Source organism: Emys orbicularis, chromosome 7 (assembly GCF_028017835.1).
Source record: "Emys orbicularis isolate rEmyOrb1 chromosome 7, rEmyOrb1.hap1, whole genome shotgun sequence".
NCBI classification, from domain to species: Eukaryota; Metazoa; Chordata; order Testudines; family Emydidae; genus Emys; species Emys orbicularis.
The window spans coordinates 38,122,619-38,150,511 of record NC_088689.1 but is presented as its reverse complement, the minus strand read 5'-3'; the positions used below and the strand labels follow the sequence as shown (position 1 = coordinate 38,150,511).

Below are 27,893 nucleotides of genomic sequence, written 5' to 3'. Positions count from 1 at the left end.
TGGGGACAGCCCTTGAGTAGCCTTGAGAAACTTGAGTTGGTGTGCAGTACAGCAGCATTCCTCTAGATGGGGAGCAGGGAGAGGTTACCCTAAGCTCAACAGAGATGCCAAGTTCCAAGTAGCTGAAGTTGCATTTTTGTGGACATAAGCCTATGAAGCTAGCAAACGTTTTCTGATTCAGCTTCTCTCCCACTGTATAATAATAAAAATACCTTATAAGTAATGTTTTCATGTTAATATGTTACGGTGTTTTCATCTAGCTCATAGTAAATTGGTGTTAGAAGGGGGCTCTCCACTGTTACTGCTCCTGAATATAGGTGTAAACTGCATCTTTAAAAGTGTTTAGGGTAAGGGCACAAAGTGTGAGGCCTGCAGCAGCACTGATGGGGACACCAACAAGATAGTAAAATGTTAGTGAGAAAGGATACATTCCCCACTCTTCTCCCCCCAGGATTATACCTATGCTCTGCTAGTCACCCCTCACTGTGATTATGCCATTTTGGCATAAGCACATGGATCAGGAACCAAGATCCATATACCATAGCCCTTTTTCCTGTTAACATACCTGTTTTTGAGCCTACAATACGTATAAAGATATTAGATTCTCATTAGCAGTGAATTGCATTATTGTGGAAATGTGAGTCTTCAAGGACTTACACTCCTGTAGTAACTAACTTATACTAATGTAACAATTTCCATTCCATTTTACCCCATTAATAAATACTCTATTTTGGTTCTTATCACTTCGCTTACCTTGATATCTGAGCACCTGAATTTGTCCCAACTGATTAAAAATAGCTATTATTTTGTATATTTAAGCCACAATGTAAATATAGGTTTCAGAGTGGTAGCCATGTTAGTCTATATCAGCAAAAACAATGAGGAGTCCTTGTGGCACCTTAGAGACTAACAAATTTATTTGGGCATAAGCTTTCATGGGCTAGAACCCATTTCATCAGATGCATGGAGTGGAAAATACAGGAGCAGGTATAAATACGTGAAAGAGTTGCCTTACCAAGTGTGAGGTCAGTCTAACAAAACAGTTCAATTAACAGTAGGATACCAAGGGAGAAAATATCAGTTTTGTAGTGGTAATGAGAGTGGCCCATTTCAAACAGTTGACAAGAAGGTGAGTAACAATAGAGGGAAATTAGTATGGGGAAAATTAGGTTTAGGTTTTGTAATGACCCAATCACTCCCAGTCTTTGTTCAGGCCTAATTTGATGGTGTCCAGTTTGCAAATTAATTCCAGTTCTTCAGTTTCACGTTGGAGTCTGTTTTTGAAGTTTTTTTGTTGAAGAATTGCCACTTTTAGGTCTGTTATTGAGTGTTCTCCTACTGGTTTTTGAATGTTATAATTCCTGATGTCAGATTTGTGTCCATTTATTCTTTTGTGTAGGGACTGTCTGGTTTGGCCAATGTACATGGCAGAGGGGCATTGCTGGCACATGATGGCATATATCACATTGGTAGATGTGCAGGTGAATGAGCTCACACCATCAGGGGTGAAAATGTAAATATAGTTTTCTTAAGTTTATTATAGCAAAATCCTGCCATGTAGAGCATAAGCAGTTTTTACAGATTCTTTTTCAATCAAATAAGGCCCTGGACTTTTTGCTCATATCTTATTACTTACTAACTCATTTGTATTTTAGGATGATAGTCTTTGTCTTAGAGTTTGTCTAAATTAATAAACTTGTTTGACATCAAAGCTAGGAAAATTCACTTTCCTATGGCAAACAATACACTCATCAATTCCCAGTTTCCAATTAAATGGCAGGGTACAAATAAAGTAAGTGACATTTTCTTTGTATTTATCTTCTATTCTTTAACATTTATGAGAGCCTTGCATACTTAGAGCAAAATATATTTGTGTAGTCTATTTAAATATTGTGTTTATTGCTTAGAGATGAATTATGGATATAAGAACTATTGCACTTGGCATAAGAAAGCTATAAATTGCAGATGTTCATCTTTTATTAGACTTACATTTATTATATGTGTGAAGAACCCATTGATTGCTTCAGCAACAAATAGGAAGTGCCCAATCCTTTTGAGAAGTTGCACTATTGCTGGCTTTTCATGTTACACATTCCAATGATAACTTTAACTCTGACCTATAAAACATTTTTTTTTAAATCAGTGTTGCTACTTACATAGACATTATGAAAAGTTGAAAAATTTACATGCAGATATCATAGCATGAGATCTGCATTACTCACATCTAGCCCTGTATGCCTCCTAACGTAGTCACTACACCTCTATAGAAAATGCATCAGGACATACATAGAAATAATAGTAAGTTGTATTTTCTTCCCCCCTCTCTCTAATCCTGATTCAGTAAAGTGCTTAAGCCGGTATGTAAATCCATCCCTATTTAGGAAACCACTTAAAGCATATGCTCATGTCCCATTGACTTAAATAGTAATTAAGCACATGCTTTATGTTAAGCACAGGCTTAAGTGCTTTTTTTTTAATTGGAGTCTCTGCTTCCATAGAGTCTCCTGCTTTAGTGGTGAACGGTGCTATTTTTTGCATTTTGTTTTTTTTTAATACCCCATGCACAAGATAGTGGCTTGTACTCTTTGCCTATCAAATGATGAAATGTAACTTTTTTGGATTATGAACGGAGAGGAATGGACAAAATGTTGCAGGTTCTGATGATATTTCTGAGTCTTCAATTGATGTGCTTCAAACTTTGTGTGAAACTTTTCATTCATTCTGAGTATTAACTCTAAATATTGGGAAGCACATAAATTAGGCTTGATTTTGATCAGTTATTGGGAGGTTCAAATTAGGCCTTCAAATTAAACTCTAATTGCAATCTTACATATCCAACTCACCTTACACTGGGAAAAGCTGAGAATCAAGTGGAGAGGTCAAACAGCAGTGTTGTAGGATGCTGAGCTGGGGAGGTTTCAGAAGTGTGTGGAGGCAGCTGAAGTATGAATAAGAGTGAGAATCTGACTCTGTTCCTGATTCATGAGGCTCTGAGATGTATGATTCAGCAATTTTTTTTTACTAACAAGACAAGAAAGCCTGCTGTAAAAGAGTAAACAGGCTCCTAATTGGATACACTGAACTCATGTATTTCTTTCAGTATTGATTTTGTTCCTTTAGCTTTATAAGGCAAGAATAACTCTCACAGTTCTCATATTCACCAGAATTTTCTCTGATGAAGGTGGAAGAATAGACGAGTGTTTAAAGAATCTCCATCTCCGTGTCTGTGTGGTAGAAGCTTCTTTGTTAGAAGAATGTCCTCATTTTGCAAAAAGTGAATCATGGCTTACATGACTTTCAGAGCAATCACAGCATTGGTACCTGCAATAGGAAATCGGTGGTGTGAAATATGATGGAGCTGTCTGACCGTACATGAAAGTGAGCTGCATGCAACTGGTTGTAGAGAGAGGAAGGTCTCCCTCACAGTGTATGCATTTACCCTCTTCCCACCCCACCAAAAAAGTGTACCCTAAACTGTGGGCCTTCCCTCATATTAACTGTTGTGCCAGGTAATTACTCTTGTGGCTGTTGAAAGGCCATAAGACCCACAGTTTACTTGCTGGCTCTATTTTCTGCTCATTGATAGGCTAAAAAGAGGCCCCGTAATTCACCCCGGTTGCTTACTGAAGGATATTTTAGGATATACTTGTCACCCTTTTGCTGTGCGTGCTAGTCATGACACTGTTGCTCTGGAGCCCCTTATTGGAATACACACACACACACACACACACACACACACACTTTATTAAACAATCTTTTGAGTGTGGCAGTTACCAAGGTGAACTAGTGGCAGAATCACCAATAGATGTTACATGCATCCCAAAGGAGACCAATGTAGTTAACTGAGTTAAAGACCATCTATAGGGTTCGCATCATGTACTCATGATGGTGAAAAATAGCACCTATTTAACACTGTATGTCCATTATTAGCATTGCAAAATGATAATGCAATCGGATGAAGTTGATAGAGGTTTATGAGTCTAGAGGAGAAAAATAGAGAATTCCAAAGTGTTCTTTTGTTGTGAATCACAAATGCTAGAGAAGTTGACAGCAAAAAAAGGGGATCGGGGGACAAACAAACACCTCTTGGATATGTATTTTTTAATAATATCTCTATACTATATGCACAGCTCAGTGAATTAATTTACGTCTAATGGTTCACTAAGTTGTGACTACTGTAGAAATTATGGTAGCTCTATTTAAAAATGTTGGTACTGGGTCAAGAGCATATTTGAGTACCATGGAAGTTTTAAATAAGACAAACAAAAAAAAGTTGATGTGCTTTCTTGTAAATTTTGGATTAAGTTTGATTATCTAATTAGGGCCTCAAAATCAATACAATTTTCAGGCTATTTTAAAAGATCATGTATTCTCCTCCCAGACCAAGATGAATGTTGAAACAGGATAGTGCTTCTATGACAGGATTATTTATTATGACATTGAAGCAAATACAGGAACATAGGAATTGACAGACTGGATCCAGAGTCAAGGTACATGTAGTTCAGTATCCTGTCTCCAACAGTGGCCAGCACCAGATACTTCAGAGAGAAGTGCAACTATCCAACAGTAGACAGTTGAGGAGTCATTTACAACCCATATTAGGTCTCATTCTCATCTCTAATAGAGATTGGTTTAAGCCCTGAAGTATGAGGCTTAATAACCCTTCCACAACATTTTTATTACCTGTATATTCTATATGCCCATATAAATGTCCAAATTGTTTTAGAATCTTAAGTTCTTGGCCTCAATGACTTCCTGTGGCAGTGACTTCCACAGTTCAGTTATACATAGTTTGAAAAAAGTATTTCCTTTTATCATTTTAGAATTTCCCTCCTTTTAATTTCATTGACTGCCCCCTTGTTCTTGTGTTTTGAAACTGGGAGGACAGATGCTTCCAATCTACCTTCCCGATAGCATTCAATATTATATGTACTTTTGTCTTGTCCCGTCTTATTCATCTGCTTTCTAAGGTAAACAATCCTAATCTTTTCCATCTCTCTTCCTATGAGTATTGTTCCATGAGCATGATCATTCTCATCCTTCTCTTAACCTCCTGTAGTTCAGCAATATCGCATATATAATTACATAAGAACTTGCCAAAAACAGCATCAGCCCTGCAATAATAGGTATAGCAAGGCACACTCAAGGTGAAAATAAAAGCAATGTTGGAAAATTAAGATCTAGGTTCTAAAATGAGCCCTGTCTGATCTTATAATGATCCAGTAGCCCTTGGGTCTCTGCCAGTTATCTCTAAGGTAAAGAGCCCAGGTTCCCAGTAAACCTCTTCAGATATCTCGGAGGTGGCAGTAAACTCGTTTCTTTCCCCCATATTACCATACAGATTGAGGGAAGGTCTGCTTTACCCTTTTGTATTTTGTTGGGCATCTTGTCCCTTTCTCACTCAAGTTTCTTTTTTTTCCTTGCTTTTCACTGATAACACTGCTCTACAGCCAAAATGCTTCTGAAATAAATGTAGTCAAACTTTACTAATTCTGGGTCACTGAGAACGAAAATGATGCTTAAAATTGTTGATTGGCTCTAGTTTTCAAGATATGCTATTGGGTCAGTATATACGACCCTTGACTTGGGAATGGCGGAGGATAAGTGAGTTATAAAGGGAAGGGATCTCAATTTAAACCAGAAATGACTAAAATACATCTTTGACTGGATCTATGAATAAATCTATGACTGGGTTTGGACGGTACTTGCTTTTTAGGCAAAACAATGAATGATGCCATCTGAAGCTGGTATTGCGTCATACATGATATGAATTGCATCATATTATTCCTAGAAGTCATGGATGATGCAATCATAACGAAGCCTACATCACTCTGCTGAACAAATTGCCCTATATCAGCTCTAGAAATCATACAGTGTCGTGCTCTCTTCTTTGTCAGTGTTTGATTTTGCAAAGGGACACATTTCTGTTTAGCCAAAGTGAGCAGAGATGCCTCGTACTTGTGTGAACAGTGCAGATAACTTCTGCTATGTTTGTGGTGAAGTGACTTTTGCATCACAAAAGCGCAGTATAACCACTATGGTTAAGAAAGCCTATCACCTTTATTTTGGCTGCAAAATTGGAGATCAGGACAAGAGGTGGGCCCCACACATATGCTGCAACACTTGTGCAACAAATCTTCGCCAGTGGTTGAACAGGAAAAGAAAATCTATGCCTTTTGCAGTGCCAATGATTTGGAGAGAGCCAAGAGATCATACCAGCAATTGTTACTTCTGCATGGTGCCTCCAGTTGGGAAAGGTGTGTCAAAGAAGAAAAAGTGGACTGTGCATTATCCAAACATTCCATCAGCTATACGCCCAGTACCCCACGGAGAGGGACTGCCGGTTCCTGATGCACCAGAATCATTCTCACTTGAGTCAGACGAGGAAGAGGAAGAGGATGAAACTTCTGGTCCTGAACCATCAATGTTACAGGACCCACATTTTCTCCCATCCTCCTCCTCTGAACCACACCTCATAACACAAGGTGAACTGAATGACCTTGTCAGGGATTTGGAACTACCCAAGAGTAAGGCAGAGCTGTTGGGCTCCAGACTACAGCAGTGGAATCTCCTGGCAGGTGATGTTAGGTTTTCCATGTTCCGTGACCGTCAAAAGGATCTTGTCCCATTCTTCTTCATGGAAGGTGATCTTGTAGCCTGCAACAACATCGATGGTGTGATGGCAGCCCTCAACATCGTTCACGATCCAGATGAGTGGAGACTGTTCATTGATTCATCGAAGACGAGTCTTAAAGCTGTTTTACTGCATAATGGCAATGTTTTGCCATCAATTCCAGTTGGTCATGCGGTCCATATGAAGGAAACCTATGACAACATGAAACAACTTTTGAGGTGCATAAACTATGACCAACATCAGTGGCAGCTTTGTGGCGATTTGAAGGTTGTTGCTCTCTTGCTTGGTCTGCAGACTGGATACACAAAGTACTGCCGTTTTCTCTGCGAATGGGATAGTCGTGCAAGAGATTCCCACTACATCAAGAAAGATTGGCCACTCCGACAGTCATTGGAGCCTGGGAGGAAAAGTGTTCAGCATCCACCACTTGTTGAATCAAGGAAGATTTTGTTACCACCCTTACACATCAAGCTGGGTCTGATGAAGAACTTTGTCAAGGCCATTGACAAAACACAAGCAGCTTTCAAGTACCTCTGTGGAAAATTTCCAAGGTTAAGTGAAGCTAAGATAAAGGAAGGTGTCTTTGTTGGTCCTCAGATTCGTGAACTTCTTCGAGATGATGCATTTGACCATGCACTGCGTGGCAAGGAAAAGACGGCATGGAAAGCCTTCCAGTTAGTGGCAATAAATTTTCTCGGAAACAACAAGGCAGACAACTACAGGTTGTTGGTGGAAAACCTCCTCAAGGCATACAAAAGCCTTGGTTGCAACATGTCACTAAAGATACATTTTTTGCACTCTCATCTAGATTTTTTTCCACCGAACTGCGGAGCAGTGAGCAACGAGCACGGCGAGCGATTTCACCAGGACATTGCAACAATGGAGAAACGCTATCAGGGCAAATGGAGCCCATCAATGCTTGCAGACTATTGCTGGACAGTGACAAGAGATGCTCCATTTAATGAATACAAGAGACAAGCCAAGAAGCGCCGAGTAGACACTGAATAGGACTAAACTATGTACAGAATAGTTTTTTGCCTTTTGTTTCATAATAAATTTTATTTATATAACCCTTTTGCTGATTTTTAAAGTGTTACATAAACAGGACAGGTGAAATATTATCATGTAAAGAACTATAAACACATGAAAAGATCTAGGTTTACAATTTATGATTAAAACTCTACTATCTACACAATATACATAGACATAAAATGTAAAAACTTAAATAGCTTAGAAACAGTAGCCAATCAGTTGTTTTAATTGTCACATTTGAATTCAGCACATCAAAATACATAATAATTAGCACATTTTATCTCTGAAGCAGACGACTTCTCAAAAATTGTAGACCAGTGTAATTGCCCATTTCCCTCTCTGATATGTCTCCTTCCCCCCTCCCCCCGAGGCTAATCCCTGCGCTGTAAGAATTCCTGAGATTTATTGCAAGTTCCCCTCACATCAAAATTGAACTTATGTTAAAGAATGACACAAAATTGCACCCCTCCCTTGAGTGGCTGAAAGCTGAAGGAAAGTGTTTTGTTCCCTCGTATGTGCCTTTCTAGAATTATACCAGCATTCAGACTGATAGACTGTATTTGTGGTAAGGCCATAATGACCATTTTGGCAAAAAACAATTGTGCAGGGGCAATACAAGATGTCTTAGAGACTGGGATTTTTTTTTTTATTAGAAAGATCATTAGGCGGTCATAGGTCACATTTTAGATCTGAATTTTGAGATGGGATTGAGTATGGTAAGAGAAGCTCTCTTTATTGGTTTAATGTTTAATAGTACTGTTACAGTCTATCATTACACAAAACTCTTGGCATTTTTGGGTGTCATTTAAAAAAAATGCTTGTGATAATTGAATTTTCCACAGTACGTAGATTTATGTGTGTAATATGCACGTGCGCGCGCACACACACATTGATATTCTTTTTTCTTCAGACACAAAGATGGATCTGTAAGCAAATCAGAATAATAATTTTACTTTCATAAACTTGATTCAAAAGCAATCAGACAAAATGTGTTTTGGCTGCTGAGTAACAAATCTAAATGTTCTAAATGATGCACTAGGCTGACTCACTATTGACAGCATCATGAAAGCAACAAGCACATTGTAGAAACATTCCATTAAAGTTTCTTTGTAATAGAAAAAATAATCTCTCAAACTGACAGCTATTTATTTTCTGATGTCTATGATTTCCATGTCATGTTTTCTCAGTTTACTAAATCTAAGAGATTTTATTTCTTTTCATTGTGCAGAATCAGATTAGCTTATTAAAACAAATTGAATTCAGTGTGCTTTGTGTATCATCAACAGTGAATGTTCTGGACCCGTCTTATTGTTGACAATGATTTTGTACATCTTTAAAAAAAAGAGCTTGAGCTTCCTAAAATAAGTTAAATATAGGAATGACAAGTTTCAGAAATAAATAGTAAGCAACTGAGCAAAAAGCCACTACAAGAAGCTAGTTAATTGCACCATTATTTTCATATAATTTTTAAAATACTTTGTGTGTGTTTAAGTATGTAGTATATTATGTCAAAACAAGACAAATGTATGACTGAGTATTGATTACTTGTTAAAGCATCATAAATATAACAAGAACTGAATAATAAACTCCATCGACAAAGCCAGCACTGGAGTTTCAGCCTCACCCTGCTGTCAACCCAGATCCATATTGGACAAAGAAAAAAGATGGCCTTTGCAGCCTGACCTAAAGGTTAACAAACCTGGGCTATTACAGACTGGGAAGAACTGATTTCCAAAAGAATGGGGTCCTAGTAGAGACCATCCTACAAGCAGCTTTCTGCTTTTTAATACCATTGAAGCTGTAGTTCAGACCCCTTCATTGACGGCAACTGTGGCCATGTCTCATGAGGAAAGAGGTTGTCTTGTTGGGCTTGTCTACATAGTGAGTTACTGGGTCTCAAGCCAGGGTGTAAATCTATAGTGCACAAGGTTCAACACAGTAACTTGCCACACGGACACTGCTATGGTACAGTGAAAGTCTTGGAGTGCAGTTTGGCATAGCAGTGACCACAGGGGACTTGACTGCATGGCACATTTTTGCACTGTAAATTCACACCTTGACATGAAGCTCAGTAACTCAGGGTGTAGATAAGTGTATGCCGACAGACAGGGCCGGCTTTAGGACGATTCCCCCGATTCCCCTGAATCGGGCCCCGTGCCCGTGCCTAAGAGGGCCCCATGCCCTAAAGAAGAGTGCCTAACTTAGGCGCCTTTTTAATTTTTACTCACCCGGCGGTGGTCCGGGTCTTCGGCGGCACTTCGGCGGCAGATCCTTCACTCGCTCCGGGCATTTCGACGGTGGGTCCTTCAGTGCCGCGGAAGACCCGGAGCGAGTGAAGGACCCGCCGCCGAAGTGTCGCCAAAGATCCAGACTGCCGCCGGGTATTCAAATCGGGCCCCGCACTTCCTAAAGCCAGCCCTGCCGACAGATCCCGGTCGTTGGCGGGCAGGATTGAACCGGGGACCTCTGCAGCTTAGTGCATGAGCCTCTACCGCATGAGCTAAAAGCCGACTAACAGCCAGCTGTTAGCTAAGGGTGTAGAGCAGACTCATTTTTATCTCTCTTTAAGTGGTCTCAGTGCCACTAGATGGGATAGAACACCACACCCTGAAGGTGTGTGGGTTACACAAGCACTTAGTGTAGGTCACAGGTCAACTTATATTAATGATTACATTTTTAAAGATAAAAATTTTCTGTGGCCTGCTGAGTATGCAACAAGTCTTTGAACAGATTACAGTTAAACTAAATGCTACATCCTGGAATTTGTACATGAAACAGAACAATTAGTTTTTATGGGTTTTAACAAGAATTTGGTCAAGGGTCAAAACTAGCTATTTCTGCCAGAAAACATGGTGTTTCATGATGAAATACAAGGAAGGAAGAAAATCACAAATGTTCATGTTTCCCAAAGGTACATGAAATGGATCCATAGTCTTTGCTTTAACACACCCTCCATTCCCCCAAAAGCTGACAAACAAAAGGCAAAACTGACTAATGCTTGACTTTTCACAGACCAGGGGAAGAGTGATATTTTTAATTTGTTTCACGTTTAGTGCTTTTTCACAGCAGAGCTCTAATCATACATAGTAGTAAGACATCATGTAAAGTGAAAATATTTGGCTCACTATTTTATCTTTCCCTGCAGACCTCAACTGCCACTGTTAATGTGGTGGTGACCGATGTAAATGACAATGGACCAGTCTTTGATCCCTTTCTACCTAAAAATCTATCTGTACAAGAAGAGGAAGTGAATGCTTTTGTCGGGCAAGTGAGGGTAAGTTAATCACGGTGTGCTTGAAGATCACAGTAAAAATGTTAGAGACTATGAAGCATAGAATTATTTTAGTTTAGAAGTTAAATAGTCGGCAGTATAAATATACTGTGCTTTTTGTCTTTAAGTAGAAAAGCTTACAAATTTTGCTTTACTTGTTTTAATTTAACAAAAAGAATGAGGAGTACTTGTGGCACCTTAGAGATTAACAAATTAAGGTAGTCTTGTTAGAGTTGGTATGGCAACACCCATTTTTTCCTGTTCTCTGTGTATATATATCTTCCTACTGTATTTTCCACTGCATCCATCTGATGAAGTGGGATTTAGCCCACGAAAGCTTATGACCGAATACATTTGTTAGTCTCTAAAGTGCCACAAGTACTCCCCATTCTTTTTGCTGATACAGACTAACACGGCTACCACTCTGAAACTTGTTAATTTAATTTTCTTTATTTTTAAATCTGCTATGAGCTGAAGGGAATTATGTATTTATACAGCATTTAAAATAAATTTGTATATTTTCAGAAACATCTTTTAGTAATGTCTCATCATGATGCACTTACATATCATGCCATACTGTATACATTTTCATACTTATTTCTTTATTTTATGGACATTTGCCAATGTTAATATTTGTATAATTCACTATGAATAGTTAATCAGTATTAGTCCCAAAGTCTTATTGAAAATGTGGTGACCCATTTCCACTGAGAAGGTATGGAGTAAATTTTTTTATTAAATGATAACTTTGGAGCTTCCAATTCAGTTCTGTAGTGAAACTAGAAGCAAGAGCAACTTGAAACTAACCAGGCTACCACTGTTAACGAGAAACCTTAATGTTAATGGAATTGAATATTGTCGCAAGACCAGTCTCCTGCTGCTATAACAGTTAATTTCTATTCTACCAAATGATTGATGTTTCACGTACACAAATTGCTAAGATTAGTGAGGGGGGGAAAAGCAATTAGAAATCTTTTAATTTGATCTAACTAAATTGTGTTGATGTTGTAAAATTAGTTTTTGAGTCCTGGCTTACATTTGGAATCTTTAGTAGTAGTAATTTTAAGCTGTTTATTTTTTTTTTATATTATTTTGTCACTCATTGGGACATGCTGCCAAATGAAGAATTTGTCACTGAAAATATTTTGTTATTTTGTGTTGTTTTCTTGGCAGTGCCCCAAGTGTCAGCAAGCTGAGGTATGTGGGTCAGGCTTTTGAACTAATGGACAGGATTTAACACAACTTAAGAAATAAAATAAAATAAAATCATGTTTTACTTTTACTTTTACATCACTTCTTCTAAAACAATACCCAGCAAAACCCCTCTGCTCTTATGTGTCTTTGTTTTGGACAGTACATATGCCTGTGTTTTAGGTGAAGGCTGCTATTGTTTGTTTTCTGGTTCCATAAAAGAGCACAATAGTTTCTTAAAGCTATGTTAAATGAATGGCAGTGCTTCCGCCCACTAGTTTCAATGATATTTCACACAATCCACAATACTATTTATTTTTCTACATCCTGATAAGGAAGTAAATGTAAAGCTCCCAACCAGAACTGAACTTTTGATATTATGACTGGTTGCCAAGAAGATGAGAAACATATGATTGGCAGACTGTTTTTCTTTTTAATTATCTTAATCCTGCAAGTAAATATTTCCCCCCTTTCCCCCCCCCCATAGGAGATAAAAGGGTTTTTATTGAAAGCTCCTTCCCAAGTTTATAAATAACTGACGCATCATTTCTAAGAAAAATCTGACAATGTTAAAATTATAATAAGAGACTATAAAAAGTTGCTACCTCCCATGATTACAGTACGATTCTAATTCATTTTAATCTTGATCTCAAAGCCCTCACTTCTGAGATAAGGTTCTAATAAATTTTACTTTGTTTCAACCAGCCCACAGATAAGGGCTATAAGCAGGCATGGGGAGAAATAACAGCCATCACAAGAAAGGGGCAGAGGGGTAGAAAATACTGAATGAGGGGTAGAAGAGAGGGGATAGAACACAAAATGCCAGATGGAGGAACAGTTTGAAGCCTCAGTAGAGAGCTAGATAAAGTTTTCTGGAATGCTAGGGTAGAGCTAGTGAGCCAGGATACTGCTGGTCTTCATGCTGCATCGATGTGGGTTTGACTAGTTGTGATTCTTGTCAGATCGCTGCTGTTTTGCATGTATGAGAGAGGAAGAGGGTTGGCTTTTATCTGTACAAGTATGATTTTGTGTATATCAAGAAAATTTGCTCCCTATAGTTAGTAATGAGGGTGGGGCCAGCCTTTGCAAATAAGGTTACCATATTTCAGGTTCCCCAAAAGAGTACACTGCGGAGGGGAGGGGGCGAGGGAGAAGGGGGAGCTGAAGGATGGGTACAATTGGGGAAGTTGGAGGGGGTATCTGCAGCCGGGTACTTACTGGAGATTGGGGGCAGTATTATTCCATGTCACAGTGGCATGGTGGCTGGCACAAGCCCAGGACGCAGTGCCGATCATCAGTCAGTCCCTCTCTATGGGACCCCTCTCCACAGGGCTGGGAGCCAGGGCCTGGGTGGGTATGATTCAGCAGCTGTGGCTGCAGGGGAATGGACCAATCGGCTGCCAATGCCAGAGAGGGAACCCAGTCAGGAAGTGGACCAATCGGGGCTCTCTGAGCTGCAGCATCTTTGAAAAAATCCCAGACATTGTCTATTGTTTGAAAAATCTGCCTGGACAGAGGATGGAGGCTCAAAAAAGAGGCAATGACCAGGAAAACCTAGCTGTATGGTAGCCATAATTGCAAATAGCTCCTCAAAAGGAGAAAGTGTTATGAAGAATGTATTCCTGCTTTAAAAAATAAAGCTTAGCAAAGATTCTAGTGGCTGATTAGAGGGAGCTCACATTTAATTTATTTATTCAAGGAGCTACATCATGGCTGTAAGGTTAAATCAAATCTTGGCTGCAGTGGTACACAAGGATATTCCCCGTGTCTCTTTTTCATATGCACACAAACCAACCAGCAGATGGGAAACTAAACTTACTTAGGGCTTGTCTACACAAACAATTTGTTTGCAGCAAGCGGGGATGTGACACTATCCCGCACTAGCCTGCAAAGGAGTAACTGTCCATCTGGACCCTGCTGAAGCTCATTGACAGTAAGTTAATGTGCTTTCATCTAATAGTCTTTCAAGAACGAATAGATCAAAGTGTATTAACAAACTGTTAATGCACATCAGCAGCATCCATGTGGATATTGAGTCCTCGGCAGGCTAGTGTGGTGTAGATTCACACCACAGCTTACTGAGAACCAGTTGTTCATGTAGACAAGACCTTAGATTGTAAAGTGGCAGATTCTTCAACTTAATCCTCCTATTCAGGGGCAACCTGCACCCTCCATCCCCATGCCAGATATGAGTCTGCAGCCACTCACTCTTTCCATCTTATTTAAAAAAACAAAACACAAAAAACTAACTTTACGGACACTACTTCTAACTTAGGCCCTGGACAGAGCATCCCAGGTGATAGGCACCACAGGCAGGTGCACACATCCCCCCTATGTCCTGTTTGTCCTTTTTCTCTGACCACCTCACCGTCTCATTTTCCCTTCATATTAAACCATTTCTTTTTAACACAGCTTTTAAGAAGACTTTTTTTTTCAGAAGTGAGATGTCTGTTTGAGGTATCTAAAAGGGTGTCATAAGGGGAGGGAGAAAACTTGTTCACCTTAGCCTCTAAGGATAGAACAAGAAGCAATGGGCTTAAACTGCAGCAAGGGAGGTCTAGGTTGGACATTAGGAAAAAGTTCCTAACTGTCAGGGTGGTTAAACACTGGAATAAATTGCCTAGGGAGGTTGTGGAATCTCCATCTCTGGAGATATTTAAGAGTAGGTTAGATAAATGTCTATCAGGGATGGTCTAGACAGTATTTGGTCCTGCCATGCGGGCAGGGGACTGGACTCGATGACCTCTCGAGGTCCCTTCCAGTCCTAGAATCTATGAATCTATGAATCTCAACAGCAGCTCCCTATCTTAGCCATTAGTGTAATTTCTAAAACATACAGAATCTGAAATATTCAAAAAAGCCTTTTGATAGCTTATTCCTATAAGCTGCATGATAGAACCAATTTAGATAGAACCAAAATAAGGCTATATTTTAAAGAAGCCTTATTGAGGGCACAGGAACAAACCATTCCGATGTGCAGAAAGAATAGCAAATATGGCAGGCGACCAGCTTGGCTTAACAGTGAAATCTTCGGTGAGCTTAAACTCAAAAAGGAAGCTTACAAGAAGTGGAAATTTGGAAAGATGACTAGGGAGGAGTACAAAAATATTGCTAGAGCATGCAGGGGTGTAATCAGGAAGGCCAAGGCACAACTGGAGTTGCAGCTAGCAAGGGATGTGAAGGGTAACAAGAAGGGTTTCTACAGGTATGTTAGCAACAAGAAGAAGGTCAGTGAAAGTGTGGGCCCCTTACTGAATGGGGGAGGCAATATAGTGACAGATGATGTGGAAAAAGCTGAAGTACTCAATGCTTTTTTTTGCCCCAGTCTTCACAGATAAGATCAGCTCCCAGCAGCACCGTATTATTGCCTAGGTCGACAAGGCCTAGGCCTAGGGCGGCAAATTTTCAGGGGCGGAAGCTCTCCTCCGCGTCCCGCCCCCCTGCTCCAGCTCACCTCCGCCTCCTCTGCAAGCGCGCTGCGGCGTCCTGTTTCTCTCCCCTCCCAGCGCTTGTGCCGCGAAACAGCTGTTTCGCGGGGCAGGGAGGGAGGGGGGAGGAGGGGGAACGCCACGCGCTGGGGGAAGAGGCGGGGGCAGGGATTTGGGAAGGGATCCAATAGGGGAAGGGACGGGGCGGAGTTGGGGCGGGGACTTTGGGGAGGGGGTTGGAATGGGGGCGGGGAACGGGCGGAGTCAGGGCGGGGCCAGGGCGGCAATTATTTCCCGGCCTAGGGGCGGCAAAATTATTAATCCGCCACTGGCTCCCAGACTGCTGCACTGGGCAACACAGTATGGGGAGGAGGTGAGCAGACCTCAGTGGTGAAAGAACAAGTTAAGGACTATTTAGAAAATCTGGACATGCACAAGTCCATGGGTCCAGATCTAATGCATCCAACGGTGCTGAGGGAGTTGGCTGATGTGATTGCAGAGCCATTGGCCATTATCTTTGAAAATTCGTGGTGATTGGGGGAGTTCCTGGATGATTGGAAAAAGGCAAATATAGTGCCCATATTTTAAAAAAGGGAAGAAAGTGAACCCAGGGAACTACAGACTGGTCAGCCTCACTTCAGTCTCCGGCAAAATCATGGAGCAGATACTCAAGGAATCCATTTTGAAGCACTTGGAGGAGAAGAAGGTGATCAGGAACACTCAACATGGATTCACCAAGGGCAAGTCATGCCTGACCAGCCTGACTACCTTCTATGATGAGATAACTGGCTCTGTGGATATGGGGAAAGCGGTGGATTTCTTGACTTTAATCAGCAAGTTAAAGAAGTATAGATTGGATGAATGGACTATAAGGTGGATAGAAAGCTGGCTAGATTGTCGGGCTCAACGGGTAGTGACCAACGGCTCAATGTCTAGTTGGCAGCCGGGGTCGGTCCTGGGGCCAGTTTTGTTCAACATCTTCATTAATGATCTGGATGATGGGATGGATTGCACCCTCAGCAAGTTCGCAGATGACATTAAGCTGGGGGGAGAGGTAGATACGCTGGAGGGTAGGGATAGGGTCCAGAGTGACCTAGACAAATTGGATGATTGGGCCAAAAGAAATATGATGAGGTTCAACAAGGACAAGTGCAGAGTCCTGCACTTAGGAAGGAAGAATCCCATGCACTGCTACAGGCTGGGGACCGGCTGGCTAAGCAGCAGTTCTGCAGAAAAGGACTTGGGGATTACAGTGGACGAGAAGCTGGATATGAGTCAGCAGTGTGCCCTTGTTGCCAAGAAGGCCAATGGCATATTGGGCTGTATTAGTAGGAGCATTGCCAGCAGACTGAGGGAAGTGATTATTCCCCTCTATTCAGCACTGGTGAGACCACATCTGGAGTATTGCGTCCAGTTTTGGGCCCCCACTACAGAAGGGATGTGGACAAATTGGAGAGAGTCCAGCGGAGGGCAATGAAAATGATTAGGGGGCTGGGGCACATGACTTACGAGGAGAGGCTGAAGGAACTAGGGTTATTTAGTCTGCAGAAGAGAAGAGTGATGGGGGATTTGATAGCAGCCTTCAACTACCTGAAGGGGGGTTCCAAAGAGGATGGAGCTCAGCTGTTCTCAGTGGTGCAGATGACAGAACAAGAAGCAATGGTCTCAAGTTGCAGTGGGGGAGGTCTAGGTTGGATATTAGGAAACACTATTTCAGTAGGAGGGTGAAGAAGCACTGGAATGGGTTACCTAGGGAAATGGTGGAATCTCCATCCTTAGAGGTTTTCAAGGCCCGGCTTGACAAAGCCCTGACTGGGATGATTTAGTTGGTGTTGGTCCTGCTTTGAGCAGGGAATTGGACTAGATGACCTCCTGAGGTCTCTTCCAATCCTAATATTCTATGGCCTTGGCTACACTTGCGAATTACAGCGCTGTAAAGGCTCCCCCAGCGCTGTAACTCACTCCCCATCCACACTGGCAAGGCATTTGCAGCGCTGTATCTCCATGGTTGCAGCGCTGCATGTACTCCACCTCTCTGAGAGGAATAGCGAGTATTGCGCTGCCACTGCGGCGCCAGTGTGGCCGCCCAATGCGCTGTGAATGGCCTCCAGAATTATTCGGCAGTATCCCACAATGCCTGTTCTGGTCATCAGTTCAAACTCTACTGCCCTGGCCTCAGGTAACCAACCATGTGACTGACCCTTTACATTCCCTGGGAATTTTAAAAATCCCCTTCCTGTTTGCTCAGCCCGGCGTGGTGTGGAGTGCTATCAGCGAATCTTTCCAGGTGACCATGCCTCCACGCGCCAAGCGAGCCCCAGCATGGAGCATTGGCGAGTTGCTGGACCTCATCAGTGTTTGCGGGGAGGAAGCTGTACAGTCCCAGCTGTGCTCCAGCCGTAGGAATTACGATACCTTCGGGAAGGTATCAAAGGACATGATGGAAAGGGGCCATGACCGGGACGCCCTGCAGTGCAGGATTAAAGTGAAGGAACTGCGGAGTGCCTACCGCAAAGCCCGCGATGCAAACGGCCGCTCGGGTGCTCCCCCCCCCACCTGCCGATTCTACAAAGAGCTGGATGCGATACTTGGGGTTAACCCCACCTCCACTCCGAGCACCACCATGGACACTTCAGAGCTGGTGTGGGGGGGGTGAGGAGGAGGAGGAGAAGGAGGAAAACGGGAGTGATGGTGGTGGGCCGGATGGAGACACCCCGGAATCCCTGGAGCCATGCAGCCAGGAGCTCTTCTCGAGCTAGGAGGAAGGTAGCCAGTCGCAGCGGCCGGTACTTGGTGGAGGACAAACAGAAGAGCAGGTTCCCGGTAAGCAGGTTTTTTTTTCGGGAAGGAATTTTTTCGGTGCGGGCTCTTTGGAAGAGGAGGGTTAGGCATGCATGCCTAGATGCGGAATAGTGCATTGATGTGGTTTATCACATCGCGGTAATCGGCCTCGGTAATCTCCTCGAATGTCTCATCCAGAACGTGTGCAATGCGCTTGCGCAGGTTTATCGGGAGAGCCACCGTGGTCCTTGTCCCAGCCAGGCTAACGTGTCCACGCCACTATGCCGCGAGCGGCGGGGGGACCATTGCTGCACACAGGCAAGCTGCATTTGGGCCAGGGCGGAAGCCGCATTGCAGTAGAAGACCCTCCCTTGCTTCCCAGGTCACCCTCAGCAGCGAGATATCGTCCAGGATGAACTCCTGTGGAAAATGTTGGGACAGTGTTCAGTGTAGGTGCCCCCTGAAGCTGTTGGCTCTCCCCAAGGCACAGAAACCCAGAGGACAGTGCAGCCCTGAAACAATCAGTCCCCCTTACTCACCATTTTGAGGCTCCCGTGGGATATGTGTGCTCTGTTTCGGACGGGAAAATTATGCTATTGTGTAGACCCTGTGTGTTCTCTACTCCTTAAGTGCGGGGGGAATCATTACTCTGTCTGGTATAAACAATGCTGCCTCTGTTAAATGTTGCATTTTGCCTATACAACTGCATCAACCTTGAGACCTCAGCCGTCCCTCTTATCGCCTGCTCAGAGACTGCAAAGACTCAGGAAGAGACCGCGAAAAAGCAAAGAAGACATGCTACAAGAAGTGATGCGGCAATCTATTAAAGAGAATGAGAAAGCACAGGACTGGAGTGAGAGAGAAAGCAGGATCTGCCAAGAAAACGCAGCGCACCGGCGGCAAAGCACCGCGCACCGGCAGCAAAGCACTGATAGGCTCATAAGCATCCTGGAGCGCCAAGCAGATGCTATCCAGGAGCTGGTAGCCATGCAGAAAGAGGAGCAGTACCGCAAACGCCACCCCCCCCTACAGCCCTTGTCCCAAAACTCTTTCCGTTGTGCCCCACTGTCACCTCCAACCCACTTTCCCCAACTTCCGTGTTCTTCACGCCACCCGCTGCCTCCAACACCAGTATCTTCACCACCCAGCCCTGAAAACCACGACCCTTACCCTCTGCACTCAAGCCCCATCACCATGCAGTATAGCTGTCCTGAAGTGCAGCACTCACTGCACAGCACACCAGACAGGACATACACGAATCTGTGATTGTACTGTTCCCCACTCCACCCCCTTGTTTCTTTTCAATAAATATTTTTTTTTTCTTTTCAATAAATGGATTCTTTGGCTTTGAAAACATTCTTTATTATTGCATAAAGTAAAAGACTCCTTAGCCCAGGAAATAAACAGGCACTGCAATTCTGCTTGTCTGCTTAGCAGACACTGATTCCTAAAGATTGGAACTACTGCACTTCACTCCCGTGCAGGGCACCAGATATCACTGCTGGTTTTCAGCCTCAAATTGTTCCCTCAAGGCATCCCTAATCTTTGCAGCCCCGCGCTGGGCCCCTGTAATAGCCCTGCTCTCTGGCTGTGCAAATTCAGCCTCCAGGTGTTGAACCTCGGAGGTCCATGCCTGAGTGAAGCTTTCACCCTTCCCTTCACAAATATTATGGAGGGCACAGAACGTGGATATAACCGCGGGGATGCTGTTTTCGGCCAAGTCCAGCTTCCCATACAGAGATCGCCAGCGGACCTTTAAATGGCCAAAGGCACACTCCACAGTCATTCGGCACCGGCTCAGCCTGTAGTTGACCCATTCCTTGCTGCTGTCAAGGCTCCCTGTGTAGGGTTTCATGAACCACGGCATTAACGGGTAAGTGGGATCTCCAAGGATCACAATGGGCATTTCAACTTCCCCTACCGTGATCTTCCGCTCTGGGAAAAAAGTCCCGGCCTGCATCTTCCTGAACAGCCAAGTGTTCCGAAAGATGCGTGCGTCATTCACCTTTCCGGGCCAGCCTGTGTTAATGTCAATGAAACGCCCACGGTGATCCACAAGCGCCTGGAGAACCATAGAGAAATACCCCTTCCGATTAACGTATTCGGATCCTAGGTGGGGTGGTGCCAGAATAGGAATGTGCGTCCCATCTATCGCCCCTCCACAGTTAGGGAACCCCATTTGTACAAAGCCATCCACTATTTCCTGCACGTTACCCAGAGTCACGGTTCTTCTGAGCAGGATGCGATTAATGGATTTGCAAACTTGCATCAACACGATTCCAACGGTCGACTTTCCCACTCCAAACTGGTTTGCGACCGACCGGTAGCTGTCTGGAGTTGCCAGCTTCCAGATTGCAATAGCCACCTGCTTCTCCACTGGCAGGGCAGCTCTCAATCTCGTGTCCTTGCGCCGCAGGGTGGGGGCAAGCTCCTCACACAGTCCCATGAAAGTGGCTTTTCTCATCCGAAAATTCTGCAGCCACTGCTCGTCATCCCAGACTTCCATGACGATGTGATCCCACCACTTGGTGCTTGTTTCCCGAGCCCAAAAGCGGCGTTCCACGGTGCTGAGCATGTCCGTGAATGCCACAAGCAATTTCGTGTCGTACGCGTTACGCGGCTCGATAGCATCGTCGGACTCCTCACCCTCACTCTCACTGTCACTTTGGATCTTAAGGAATAGTTCGACAGCCAAACGTGACGTGCTGGCAAGACTCGTCAGAATACGCCGCAGCAGTTCGGACTCCATTTCCCACAGACAGATCGCGCTGCACAGAAACCGTTGAAAGATGGCGCCAAAGGTGGACGGAAACAAAGAGATTTCTGGGATGCGAAGCGATGCATCACGGGGCATTGGGACAGGACCCAGAATCCCCCGCACCCACGCCCCCTTCCCACAACCCACGGCGCCAGAATGGGAAAAGGTGCTCTGTGGAATAGCTGCCCATAATGCACCGCTCCCAATAGCGCTGCAATTGCCGCAAATGTGGCCATGACAGTGCGCTGGGCAGCTGTCAGTGTGAGAACAGGGGCTGCTAACAGGGAGTTTCGCAAGGGAGTTCTCCAGGTGAAGGAGGAGCTAATACAGCATCTGTGGGGGACCGTGTGCTCTGGCTGGCAGTTGGAGGCAGGTTTGAAAGCTCGAAGCCTCTGGTAATTGGCTGAGCCTTAATCAGTGGGCGGGGCATTCACTCAGGCCAGGGCTTTATAAAGCCGCGCACAAGCGACCAGGGAGCTTTGCGACCAGGGGCTGCTAACAGGGAGTTTCGCAAGGGAGTTCTCCAGGTGAAGGAGGAGCTAATACAGCATCTGTGGGGTAAGTGACTGTCTGTAGTGTGTGTTTGTTTGTGTTTGGGGGTTACTTGCTGTGTGCTGAGCTTGTGTTTGTTTGTTTGGTTGTTTGAGGGACCGTGTGCTCTGGCTGGCAGTTGGAGGCAGGTTTGAAAGCTCGAAGCCTCTGGTAATTGGCTGAGCCTTAATCAGTGGGCGGGTCATTCACTCAGGCCAGGGCTTTATAAAGCCGCGCACAAGCGACCAGGGAGCTTTGAGAACAGGGGCTGCTAACAGGGAGTTTCGCAAGGGAGTTTAGAAGGGGAGTGGGAAGGGAGTGGGAGTCCCTCGCCAGCCGTAACCCCATCCCCGTGGCCCCCCCCTAAAACCTATAAACCAAACCACATTCCAAAACTCCCTTCTGTAAACCACCCTTTCAATAACTAGGATACAATGCAGGCAGAAGCCCAGCAGCAGAGTGGGGGCTATCCAGTTTATTGCACCGACTGTTGCATGTATGATTATCTGCCCTGTGGGCGGGTGACGTATGTGTGCAGTCGGTGCAAGGAGCTCCTGGCCCTCAGAGACCATGTACGGACTTTGGAGGCCAGGGTGGCGGAACTGGAGGAGCTGAGAGAGGCAGAGAGGTATGTTGATGAGGCTTTCCGGGACACTGTAGAATTGTCCCACCTCCGCTTAGACAGCACCTGTGCTGTTAAGGAGGAAGAAGGGCCCAGGGAAGTAGAGCAGTCAATGGGAGCAGAGGGAAACTTTCCCGTAGTTGGGACCCTCCTTCCAGATGGTTCTGGGGTTGCCTCTCGCACTGAGGTTGCCTCTCCAGGGGAGGGAACTCCAGTTTCTAGGAAAAGGCAGGTGTTAGTAATGGGAGATTCGATTATTAGAAATGTAGATAGCTGGGTCTGTGATGACCGGGAGAACCGTATGGTGACTTGCCTGCCTGGTGCGAAGGTTGCGGATCTCTCGAGGCATCTAGATAGACTGATGTGTAGTGCTGGGGAGGAGCCGGTGGTCGTGGTACATGTAGGTACCAATGACATAGGGAAGGGTAGGAGAGATGTCCTGGAAGCCAAATTTAGGCTGCTGGGAAGAGACTGAAATCCAGGACCTCTATGGTGGCATTTTCAGAAATGCTCCCAGTTCCACGCGCAGGGCCAGGTAGGCAGGCAGAGCTTCAGAGTCTCAATGCGTGGATGAGACAATGGTGTAGAGAGGAGGGGTTCACGTTCATTAGGAACTGGGGAAACTTCTGGGATGGGAGGAGCCTATACAGGAGAGATGGGCTCCACCTAAACCAAAGTGGAACCAGACTGCTGGCACTAAACATTAAAAAGGTTGTAGAGCAGTTTTTAAACTAGGAGATGGGGGAAAGCCGACTGCTGCAGAGGAGCATGTGGATCGGACACAGACTTCTCTTAGGGGAGAGTCTGATGATAGAGAATCTCCAGGTTATAGTCAGGAGCAGAGGACTGAAAAGTATAATGTAAGGGCCGGATCAGATGATAAACAGTCACATAAAAAAGAATCTGGCACATCAGAAAAAGGCAGGCTAATAAACAGGGACAAGTTTTTAAAGTGCTTGTACACAAATGCCAGAAGTCTAAATAATAAGATGGGTGAACTAGAGTGCCTTGTGATAAAGGAGGATATAGATATAATAGGCATCACAGAAACCTGGTGGACTGAGAGCAATCAATGGGACACAATCATTCCGGGGTACAAAATATATCGGAAGGACAGAACAGTCCGTGCAGGGGGAGGAGTGGCACTATATGTTAAAGAAAGTGTAGATTCAAATGAAGTAAAAATCTTAAGCGAATCCACAGGTTCCATAGAGTCTCTATGGATAGAAATTTCATGCTCTAGTAAAAATATAACATTAGGGATCTATTATCGACCACCTGACCAGGACAGTAATAGTGATGATGAAATGCTAAGGGAAATTAGAGAGGCTATCAAAATTAAGAACCCAATAATAGTGGGGGATTTCAATTATCCCCATATTGACTGGGAACATTTCACTTCAGGACGAAATGCAGAGATAAAATTTCTCGATACTTTAAATGACTGCTTCATGGAGCAGCTGGTACGGGAACCCACAAGGGGAGAGGCGACTCTAGATTTAATCCTGAGTGGAGCGCAGGAGCTGGTCCGAGAGGTAACTATAGCGGGACCGCTTGGAAATAGTGACCATAATACAATAGCATTCAACATCCCTGTGGTGGGAAGAACACCTCAACTGCCCAACACTGTGGCCTTTAATTTCAAAAGGGGGAACTATACAAAAATGAGGGGGTTAGTTAGACAAAAGTTAAAAGGTACAGTGACTAAAGTGAAATCCCTGCAAGTTGCGTGGGCCCTTTTTAAAGACACCATAATAGAGGCTCAACTTCAATGTATACCCCAAATTAAGAAAAACAGTAAAAGAACTAAAAAAGAGCCACCGTGGCTTAACAACCATGTAAAAGAAGCAGTGAGAGATAAAAAGACTTCCTTTAAAAAGTGGAAGTCAAATCCTAGTGAGGCAAATAGAAAGGAGCACAAACACTGCCAACTTAAGTGCAAGAGTGTAATAAGAAAAGCCAAAGGGGAGTTTGAAGAATGGCTAGCCAAAAACTCCAAAGGTAATAACAAAATGTTTTTTAAGTACATCAGAAGCAGGAAGCCTGCTAAACAACCAGTGGGGCCCCTTGACGATGAAAATACAAAAGGAGCGCTTAAAGATGATAAAGTCATTGCGGAGAAACTAAATGGATTCTTTGCTTCAGTCTTCACGGCTGAGGATGTTAGAGAGATTCCCAAACCTGAGCTGGCTTTTGTAGGTGACAAATCTGAGGAACTGTCACAGATTGAAGTATCACTAGAGGAGGTTTTGGAATTAATTGATAAACTCAACATTAACAAGTCACCGGGACCAGATGGCATTCACCCAAGAGTTCTGAAAGAACTCAAATGTGAAGTTGCGGAACTATTAACTAAGGTTTGTAACCTGTCCTTTAAATCGGCTTCGGTACCCAATGACTGGAAGTTAGCTAATGTAATGCCAATATTTAAAAAGGGCTCTAGGGGTGATCCCGGCAATTACAGACCGGTAAGTCTAACGTCGGTACTGGGCAAATTAGTTGAAACAATAGTAAAGAACAAAATTGTCAGACACATAGAAAAACATAAACTCTTGAGCAATAGTCAACATGGTTTCTGTAAAGGGAAATCGTGTCTTACTAATCTATTAGAGTTCTTTGAAGGGGTCAACGAACATGTGGACAAGGGGGATCCGGTGGACATAGTGTACTTAGATTTCCAGAAAGCCTTTGACAAGGTCCCTCACCAAAGGCTCTTACGTAAATTAAGCTGTCATGGGATAAAAGGGAATGTCCTTTCATGGATTGAGAACTGGTTAAAGGACAGGGAACAAAGGGTAGGAATTAATGGTAAATTCTCAGAATGGAGAGGGGTAACTAGTGGTGTTCCCCAAGGGTCAGTCCTAGGACCAATCCTATTCAATTTATTCATAAATGATCTGGAGAAAGGGGTAAACAGTGAGGTGGCAAAGTTTGCAGATGATACTAAACTACTCAAGATAGTTAAGACCAAAGCAGATTGTGAAGAACTTCAAAAAGATCTCACAAAACTAAGTGATTGGGCAGCAAAATGGCAAATGAAATTTAATGTGGATAAATGTAAAGTAATGCACATTGGAAAAAATAACCCCAACTATACATACAACATGATGGGGGCTAATTTAGCTACAACGAGTCAGGAAAAAGATCTTGGCGTCATCGTGGATAGTTCTCTAAAGATGTCCACGCAATGTGCAGAGGCGGTCAAAAAAGCAAACAGGATGTTAGGAATCATTAAAAAGGGGATAGAGAATAAGACTGAGAATATATTATTGCCCTTATATAAATCCATGGTACGCCCACATCTCGAATACTGTGTACAGATGTGGTCTCCTCACCTCAAAAAAGATATTCTAGCACTAGAAAAGGTTCAGAAAAGAGCAACTAAAATGATTAAGGGTTTAGAGAGGGTCCCATATGAGGAAAGATTAAAGAGGCTAGGACTCTTCAGTTTGGAAAAGAGAAGACTAAGGGGGGACATGATAGAGGTATATAAAATCATGAGTGATGTTGAGAAAGTGGATAAGGAAAAGTTATTTACTTCTTCCCATAATACAAGAACTAGGGGTCACCAAATGAAATTAATAGGCAGCAGGTTTAAAACAAATAAAAGGAAGTTCTTCTTCACGCAGCGCACAGTCAACTTGTGGAACTCCTTACCTGAGGAGGTTGTGAAGGCTAGGACTATAACAATGTTTAAAAGGGGACTGAATAAATTCATGGTGGCTAAGTCCATAAATGGCTATTAGCCAGGATGGGTAAGAATGGTGTCCCTAGCCTCTGTTCGTTAGAGGATGGAGATGGATGGCAGGAGAGAGATCACTTGATCATTGCCTGTTAGGTTCACTCCCTCTGGGGCACCTGGCATTGGCCACTGTCGGTAGACAGATACTGGGCTAGATGGACCTTTGGTCTGACCCAGTACGGCCTTTCTTATGTTCTTATGTTCTTATGATGATGCTTAGCACCTAGAACCATGGGGTTAGAAGCAACTGCAAGGGTCATCTTATCTAACTCCCTGCCTAAACCATCCAAGACAGATGGATATCAACCTCTTTTTGAAAACTTCCAGTGAAGGAGCTTCCACAATTTTCCTAGACAGTTTCTTCCAATGTTCTATTGCTCTTACAGTTAGGAAGTTTTTCTTGAGATATAATCTAAATCTGCTGTGCTGTAGTTTGAATCCATTGCTTCTTTTCCTGCCCTCTGTGGCAAAAGAGAACAAATTTTCTCCATCTTTTTTTATGGCAGACTTTCTAGTATTTGAAGAAAGCTATCATATCCCCCCTTACTCCCATCTTTTCCAAACTAAACATAACCAGTTCCTTCAGCCTTTGCTCGTATGGCCTGCATTCCATCCCTTTAATCATCTTACCTCTGGATCCTTTCCAGTTTCTCTTCATTCTTTCTATACAGTGGTGACCAAAATTGGACACAGTACTCCAGCTGAGGCTTAAACAGTGCCGAGTAGAGCGGTACTATCACCTCCCATGACTAGCATGCTATGCCTCTGTTAATGCAACCCAAAATTGCATTTGCTTTTGTTGCAACTGCATTGCATTGTTGACTCATGCTGAGGTTGTGATCCACCACAACTCCCAGATCCTTCTCAACAGTGCTGCTGCCAAGCCAGTTACCCACCCATTCTGTATTTGTGGATTAGTTTTTTTTCCACTGAGCGTAGCACCTTACATTTGTCTTTGTTGAATTTCATTTGTTGTCTGTAAGTATTTTTTATCTGCAAATCACTTTCTAAACATTATTTAATCGTGTTGATTTGTTGTCCTTTGCAATAAATTAATACCAAGAGAAAGTATATTTTTTACAAACATTGAGATGAGTTTTGATCTGACTGAAATAATGCCTCTTTTAACTAAACCTCAGGGAGAGCCATTTGAAAAAAGCAATATTTATTGTGTCACACTTTTTCACCATTGACTTTAAATGGAAGTTAGGTACCTAACTGATATCTGTGCCTTTAAAAAATCTTTCCTACTGTATTTAAAACACAAAACCTAAAGTTCACCAGAATGTGTATGCAACTCTTTGGCAGCAGAGGATGAATTTTGAAACCAACTTTGTAGGAATTACTGATGTGATTCCCATTAAGTTAATCACTTAGAATATTTCCCCCACATATTTTGCATGGGAAAATCTTGTACTGCAGAAGAAAATGTTTTAGCATGTTTAGCTTATAGTTTAGCTTATAGTTTAACTTATTTCCTCTGATGCTGAAACAATCCAGAAAAGTAGCCTGTCAGTTAAAATTCTAAAATGAATACTGTACAGTTTTATTAGTATATCTCAAATACAAGGAGTACTTTTAAAATCTTTACAACTGCCATTTACAATCAACTAATATTACCATGGCATTCTTGGAAATACATTGCAGCAATGTTAACTAGGTGAAAGGCAAAACTGTACTAGATTTAATGGTAACCATTGTATAGTATTAATATTCTTTACAAAATATAGAGAGTAGTAAGAAATGAATGTCTGCCTTTTTAAATCAGATTTTCTCTCATAATTTTCCACTTGATGCTCTCTTCTGTCCTTCTGAGATTTCTAGCACTGGGTTTCCTCAGCAATCACAAATTCACTCTACTAAAGCATATGGTAAAATACATTCAGAATCCCTCATTTATCTG

General features: G+C 43.1%; 1 protein-coding gene across 2 annotated transcripts in view; it reads left to right on the top strand.

Moving 5' to 3' along the window:
• PCDH15 (protocadherin related 15) overlaps nt 1–27,893 on the top strand; it is a 751,423-nt gene that overhangs the window by 459,058 nt on the left and 264,472 nt on the right. For both annotated transcript variants that reach the window (XM_065407245.1, XM_065407244.1), the window contains exon 17: nt 10,812–10,940. In XM_065407245.1, the coding sequence (XP_065263317.1) occupies nt 10,812–10,940 (129 nt within the window). The remainder of the gene's footprint in view (nt 1–10,811; nt 10,941–27,893) is intronic.